Below are 7,500 nucleotides of genomic sequence, written 5' to 3' on the forward strand. Positions count from 1 at the left end.
TCACATACGCAAAGAGGGAAACAAAGAAAGGAAGGAATAAAGGAAGAACAGAGAAAGAAAAGAAAAAAAGGGAAAAAGAAAAAAAAAATCCACTGAACACCCCAATCTAGAACTCCACTTACTCTCACCCACACCAATCCAGACCCCTCTCACTTCCACTTCCCCTCTCCCATCCACTCTCACTGCCCTCCACTCACTACCTCCAATTTTACAGTCTCCCAAGTACAAACCTACCTACTCTCCTCTCTCTCTCTCCCCTCCTCTTCCTCTTCCTTCTCTCTACCTGCAAATAAAAGGTTTCCCATGTTCATTACTCTCCCAGGTAAACTTTCCACAGGTGAGTCTCCAGGTGTGTCCCCGCCCGGCATCTCTTTCTCTTTGTCTCTTTCCGGCTGTGGTGTCCCAAGCGGAAACCCTTGATTCTTTTTTTTCTTCTCCTGCTTCTCTGTATGTGTGTGTGTCTGTATCTCTCTCTCTCTCTCTCTCTCTCTCTCTCTCTCTCTCTCTCTCTCTCTCTCTCTCTGAAGCTTGAGGAGGAGGAAGAGTTGGGAAAGTTTATTAGAGTGTGACTGTATGTCTGTCTGTTTGTTTGTTGCTTTAGTTCTCTCTCTCTCTCTCTCTCTCTCTCTCTCTCTCCCCCGTCATCATCTTCCCTGTCAGTTACGGTGTCCTGGAAGAAATCAGGGTGTTGGAAAGAGAGTGGGGAAGAGGGGGAAGGAAAGGACGAGGAGGAGGAGGAGGAATGGTGTGTAGCTGATGTAAGAGGAAATCTATTATTATTATTATTATTATTATTATTATTATTATTATTATTATTATTATTATTATTATTATTATCATATCATCATTATTGTTATTATTATTGTTATTATTATTGTCACTTATTATTATTATTATTATTATTATTATTATTATTATTATTATTATTGTTATTACTGTTATTATTATTATTATTATTGTTCTCTCTCTCTCTCTCTCTCTCTCTCTCTCTCTCTCTCTCTCTCTCTCTCTCTCTTTTCCCCTCTCACGCACTGTCTCTTCCCCAGGTGCAGCCCTGGAGGGCGTGAGACTGTCCGTCACGCCCACGACGCCGCCCACGCCCACGCCTTCACAAGCAGCCCCATACTGGATGCGTCCCGTTCCGCCAGATCCCCCGACGGACACCTCGGGCGGGGCGCGGGGCGGAGCGGGGACAGAGGGTCCTGGGGCGACACACACCCCGGCGCCCCCAGACACCACGCGGGGCCTCCAGGAAACACAGGGGCCGGGCGGCGCAACCCACACTGTCTTCCCGCAGCTCCTCCCGCAGGAAACACTCGCGCCCCCAGCTTCCTCCTCCCCCACCTCGGCCACACAGACGCGGGACGCCGCTGCGGGACAGGTACCAGGGTCGGCCACCGTGAACCAGGTCACACCGGAGCCTGCCGCGGCGGGGACTGGGGCCCCCCAGGGTGCGGAACCCGGCGACTCTTCTTCGTCAAGAAAAACTCAGGTCACGTCGCTGCCAGGCTCCTCGAGTGGGCCGCCGCCCCCTCTGCCTCCCCGGCCCCCATCCCGCAGCCCTGATCACTCGGCGGCCATCAAAGCCTCGTCAGGATCTCCCGTCACCCCACTCACTCCCCACACCCCCTCCCCGACGGGGAGTCCGCCACCGAATTGGGCCAATGGGCGTCTGGGCACCTCCACCGGGAATCCAGGCCACTCGGCGCACCCCCTGCCTCCCGCCCTACCGCCCCCCAGCCCCATCGACACCTCGCAGACAGACCGAGCACAGCTGGCGAGGATTTGGAGCGCCGGGGAGGACGATCAGTGGGCGGGCGGCGGGCGACGGGGTGGCCTGAGGCAGAGGCCCCCGTGGGCATGGACCAAGGGCAGGCGGCGGCGGCGGAAGCTGCCCGGAGAGCCTGCACCTCCCCTTCCTGACCTGCCTCCCGTCCCCGTCCCACGCCGTGCCCCGGCACAGACGCCCAGCCTCCCTGGGAGAGTGGAAAGCAGTTCCCATGACAGCATAGGGGGAGGGAGTGACGCGCGAGTTCCCACGAGTGCCGTGCAGGCGGCGCCGCAGCTGGATGGCGGGGACGGCGCCGGCAGGTACGAGGTGCTGCGGCCCGGCGGCGGCCACATCGATTTCAAAGTGACGGAGACGGGCGAGTTCGATGGGTTCAGCGTCACGCGGACCGAGGAGGTGGACGACGCGCCCCCCGACCCTCATCAGGCTAACACCTCATGGGCGGGCGTGACGCGCGGCGAGGCGGCGAGTGACCGTCACGACAGTCCGAGTGACGGGGGGATCGCGGCTTCAGGGCGAGAGAAGCTCCCGGGGGAGAGTGACAGGTCGCCTGAGGGAACCCCACTACCCGAAGATCGCACAAATGACGCTCCCGGCGAGATCTCCCTCAGCACCACCTCGAGTCAGGGAGAAGACGACAGGGCAGCGCCCTCCTCGCCCCTCCCCACCCTCGAGGACATCTACTCTCGAGAACTTTCCCAGATGAAACAGGAAGTGCAGGCTCCCCAGTACGGCCTGGCGCGGCCCCGGGCTGAGGCTGCAGGCGCCGAGGCCACCACGTTGCCTAGCCTGTACAACGGTGACCTCATCCCGCCGCTGCCGGACCACTGGGGAAGACCCTGGTCAGGGGTTGGCCGCCTGGGGGACTTCTCAGGGGCAGTCAACACTCCGGCTCCCGCCCCTGAGGTGAACCAGCCCTTGGCGACTTTCCCGGCTCAGGTACAGACGGAAGTACCCGGGGAGGGGACGCCGTGGAACGTTGAGGGGAGCACGGGGCACCCCGCCACAGCACCGCCCCATCCCCAGGCCGCGGCCCCACACACGTCACGGGAGGATGAGAATGACGGGGCGTGGCAGGCGCGGCACCTCACCGAACATAATGTGTCCACGGCAGGGACAGCGGCGACACCCGGCCCTGTCCCCCCGCCCCCCAGCGGCCCCCAGCACGAGGCGCGTCGCGCCGCAGACATGAAACACGGAGGGGGGCGGCAACACACAACTCGCAAGCGACGCAGCCGTCACCGCGGGGGCGGGAAGGCGCGGGGGCGTCGTGGCCGGGTGCAGGGGAGCGGGTGGAATTCGTGACAGTGGTCCCCGGGGGAAACTGGGACGTGTGGGGGGGTCCCGCCATCTGGGACTCCATCTCCTCCACCAGTAACCACTCCCTCCGTGGCTCCCCAGTCTACTCTGTGTACTGGGGGGACACGGGGGGCCCGGGCTCCCCTGCTGGCTGGCCGGAAGGGGTGTGGGTGATTCGCGGTGGATCCCTGGCGGCCATCATGGCGCTGGTGGCCACGATATCGGTGCAGGTGGCCCGTGATGGCCCGGCACGCAGGGCCTCCGTGGCTGAGGGTCCCACCCGCGTGCTACACGGCCAGCACGCCACGCTGGCCACCAACCTGGCCACCTCTCTCGCCTCGGCGCATGTCCTTCTCATCTTCGGTATCCAGGTACGTCCCCCCTCCTCCCTCACCATTCCCCACACCCCCTATCTCATCCACAAGCAATGTGACCCCGCTGGGTGCGTCACCTCAGAATCAATCGGTCATTGAACTAACCAACCAACCACCCAATCAATCACTCCGTCACCCCTACTCATCTCCCACCATTCCCTTCCCCCAAACACGCCCCTACATCCCCAACACCCGAGTAAACACAAACCCCTCTCCCACTTTCCCTTTTCCTTTCATAGCAGCCTCACCCCTCCTGCATCTCCTTCCCTTCCATACATATCTAACCCCTGGATATAACCCTTGATCTTCTTTCCCCTCAGGCCAATCCACTCCCCTTCCCCTTTAACAGTGATATGGCTGCCCCTTTAAATCTTTCACCCTTGGAGACATGGCGAGGTCCCTTAAGCAGATTCCAACCCCCTCAAGTCCCACATAAACTCCCTTTATTTCCTCTACGCTCTATATATTAACTCTCTCTCTCTCTCTCTCTCTCTCTCTCTCTCTCTCTCTCTCTCTCTCTCTCTCTCTCTCTCTCCACGCACACTCCGATTTTCCATTACATTTCTGACACCCACGAGAGAGAGAGAGAGAGAGAGAGAGAGAGAGAGAGAGAGAGAGAGAGAGAGACGACGGGGAGAGAAGAGTGAGAGAGAGAGAGACACACACACACACACACACACACACACACACACACACACACACACACACACACACACACACACACACACACACACCTTGGGGAGAAACTTTGGAATTTGCTTGATGAATGGTCGGCAAAGAGGGAAGGAGGAAGAGGAAGAGGAAGTGGAAGAGGAAGAAGAGAAAGAGAAAGAAGAGAAAGAGGAAGAGGAGAGGGAAAAGGCGAGATGAAAATATGAACGAGGTTGAAGGGTTGAAAGCAATGAAGAAGAAGGAGGAGGAGGAGGAGGAGGAGGAGGAGGAGGAGGAGGAGGAGGAGGAGGAGGAGGAGGAGGACAAGTGAAGGAGATTTAGAAAAGGAAGAAAAAAGGGAGAGAACAGGAGAGAAAGAAGACAGAAAGTAAAGATAGGAAAGAAAAACATAAGAAAAAAAAATTAGGAAGAAAGAGGAAGAAGAAAAGGAGGGAGAGGATAAAAAGGGAGACGAAAATAGGGGAATAGGGACATGACGTGAAAAATACAATAAAGGAGGGGAGAAAAAACTGAGGAAAATAGTAAATAAAATATAGGAAATAAAAGAAAATAGAAGGGGGGAATGGAGAGGAACAGAAGAGAAGGGTGAGGGAAGAAGAGAGTGAGAGAAACAGAGAGAGGAGGAGAGAGCAAAGAGGAAACGTAGAAGACAAATGAATAAGAAACCTGGGAATAAAATAGGAAGGGAAGGGAAGTGAATAGATAGGAAGGGGGAGAGAGAGAGAGAATGAAAATTAATAAGAAAATGGAAGGAAAAAATGGAAAAGGAGGAAAGTATAACAACAATGTTTGGAAGTGGAAGGATAAAAAAAAGATTGCAAAGAAAACAAAGAGACGAAAAATAAAAAAAAGAAGGATTGAAGGAGAAAAGGAAAAGAAGAAAACAAATGCGAAGGATGGGAGAAGAAAGGAAAGAAAAAGAAAGAGGAAGTAAATGAAAGGAAGAAAGCAGGAAAAAAAAGAAAAGGGAAGGGATTATAGAGAAGAGGAAAAAGAAAAAGGAAGAGAAGGGAAAATAAAAGAAAAGGGAAGAGGAGATAATAGAATAGAATAGAGTAGAATAGGAGAAAAGAGAAGAGAAGAGAAAAGCATAAATTATTGAAACCTTTCACTTCATTTATTTTATTTTGCAAACTTGCCCAAATGTCCACCTCGTAAATTGTGTGTGTGTGTGTGTGTGTGTGTGTGTGTGTGTGTGTGTGTGTGTGTGTGTGTGTGTGTGTGTGTGTGTGTGTGTGTGTGTGTGTGTGTGTGTGTGTGTGTATTCCAGATGAGATTTGTCAGCTGTATACACACACACACACACACACACACTCCTTTCCTGACAGTTATAAATATGTGTTTTTCCTCCTCCTCCTCCTCCTTTTCCTCCATAAATAAGAAAGTGAAGGAAGAGTGAATAAAACGTAGCACAGAAGAGCAGGAAGGAGGAGGAGGAGGAGGAGGAGGAGGAGGAGGAGGAGGAGGAGGAGTCAGCAGTGATTACCTTTAAGAAGATATGGAATAGAAGGAAGATAATGTCCTGACAAAGGAAAGAAGAGAAGGGGAAGAGGATGGCAATAAAAGAAAAGGAGGAAGAAGAGGAAGAGCAGAAGGAGTAAGGAAAGAGGAAAAAGATGATGATACTCATTAAAAACAGGCTAATTGACAATATGGGAATGAGAGAGGAGGAGGAGGAGGAGGAGGAGGAGGAGGAGGAGGAGGAGGAGGAGGAGGAGGAGGAGAAGGAGAAGGAGGAGGAGGAGAAAGGAGGAAGGAGAGGAGGAAGGGATGAAAAATTAGAAAGGGAAACGGATTGAATATGAATAAGGTAAGAGAGAGAGAGAGAGAGAGAGAGAGAGAGAGAGAGAGAGAGAGAGAGAGAGAGAGAGAGAGAGAGAGAGAGAGAGAGAGAGAGAGAGAGAGAGAGAGAGAGAGCTTTGTTAAATTTTCTCTTACTTCCGGGGAATAACTCTCTCTCTCTCTCTCTCTCTCTCTCTCTCTCTCTCTCTCTCTCTAAACAAACAAATCCTTCAACAAGACATATTACTGGCAGGTCACCCCCCTCTCTCTCTCTCTCTCTCTCTCTCTCTCTCTCTCTCTCTCTCTCTCTCTCTCTCTCTCTCTCTCTCTCTCTCTGTCGGAGGAATCTGTCGACCAAATAAATTAATGACCCTTCATTAATGAGAGAGAGAGAGAGAGAGAGAGAGAGAGAGAGAGAGAGAGAGAGAGAGAGAGAGAGAGAGAGAGAGAGAGAGAGAGAGAGATGCAGAGTTCAGTATTGGAATGACATTTTGATCGTTCATATCTCTCTCTCTCTCTCTCTCTCTCTCTCTCTCTCTCTCTCTCTCTCTCTCTCTCGTAATATCGCCAAACTAATCTGAAAGTAATACAGGAAGAAAAGTTTGAGGGTAATAAAGAAAATCTATCACATGTAGTTATTTTTCTTAGTTCACAATTTATCTATCTATCCATCTATCTGTCTATATATATATCTTTCCATTTATCTATCTATCTACCTATTAATTCCTCCTATTACCTGTGCATCTATCCATCTTCATTTTCGGAGGAGGAAGAGGAGGAGAGAAGAGGAGAAGGGAGGAGAGGATACAAAAAGACCAAGGAAAACAATAACAAAAACAACAAGAAGAACAAGAAGCAAACCAACAAAGAGGAAGAAGATGTTAACAGAGATAAGTGAAGAAGGAAAAGGAAGAGGAGGAGGAGGAACAAGAGGAGGAAGAGGAGAGAGAGATGAAAAGGGAAAGGAAGGGAAGATGTCTTTTTCCTCCCATCTACACACCCATCATTCTCTTGAGGAAAATGAGAGTAGGTCGATTTCCTCTTTTCATCTATCCCTTCCTCTCTTCCTTTTTTTGTCCCTCCCTCCCTCCCTCTCTCCCTCTTTCCTCCTCATTCCAATCACTACTTTCTCTCCTTTCATCCTCTTAAGGCAGAGAGCGAGAGAGAGAAGACACCTCCTCCCTCTCCTCCTCCTCCTCCTCCTCATCCTCCTTCTCTCCTCTTCCTCCTCCTTCTTCTTCTCCACTTCTTATACTTTCCAGCACCTCACAAGTACCTTCATCCTCCTCCCTAATTCTCCTCCTCCTCTTCCTCCTCCTCCTCCTCCTCCTCTTCCTCCTCCTCCTTCTCCTCCTCCTCCATCACTCTCGACTAGTTTTGATAGAGTTAGAAAACGTTGAACGTGATGCCCACCTTAATTTTGTAGAATAATAATAGTAGTAGTAGTAGTAGTAGTAGTAGTAGTAGTAGTAGTAGTAGTAGTAGTATGAATAATGAAAGGAAGAACAAAGGAGAATAAGAGTAAAAGAGAAGGATTTATGAAGGTATTAGAGAGAGAGAGAGAGAGAGAGAGAGAGAGAGAGA

General features: G+C 51.7%; 2 protein-coding genes across 2 annotated transcripts in view; both read left to right on the plus strand.

Annotated features, from left to right (window-relative positions):
- LOC135110460 (nascent polypeptide-associated complex subunit alpha, muscle-specific form-like) overlaps positions 1-3,101 on the plus strand; it is a 101,511-nt gene extending 98,410 nt beyond the window's left edge. Inside the window, exon 3 of the mRNA XM_064022819.1 lies at positions 1,047-3,101. Within this exon, the coding sequence (XP_063878889.1) occupies positions 1,047-3,094 (2,048 nt within the window). The 3' untranslated portion in view covers positions 3,095-3,101. The remainder of the gene's footprint in view (positions 1-1,046) is intronic.
- LOC135110461 (adhesion G protein-coupled receptor L4-like) overlaps positions 3,101-7,500 on the plus strand; it is a 50,678-nt gene continuing 46,278 nt past the window's right edge. The window contains exon 1 of the mRNA XM_064022820.1: positions 3,101-3,459. Coding sequence (XP_063878890.1) covers positions 3,289-3,459 — 171 coding nt within the window. The 5' untranslated portion in view covers positions 3,101-3,288. The remainder of the gene's footprint in view (positions 3,460-7,500) is intronic.

Source organism: Scylla paramamosain, chromosome 20 (assembly GCF_035594125.1).
Source record: "Scylla paramamosain isolate STU-SP2022 chromosome 20, ASM3559412v1, whole genome shotgun sequence".
Classification (NCBI taxonomy): domain Eukaryota; kingdom Metazoa; phylum Arthropoda; class Malacostraca; order Decapoda; family Portunidae; genus Scylla; species Scylla paramamosain.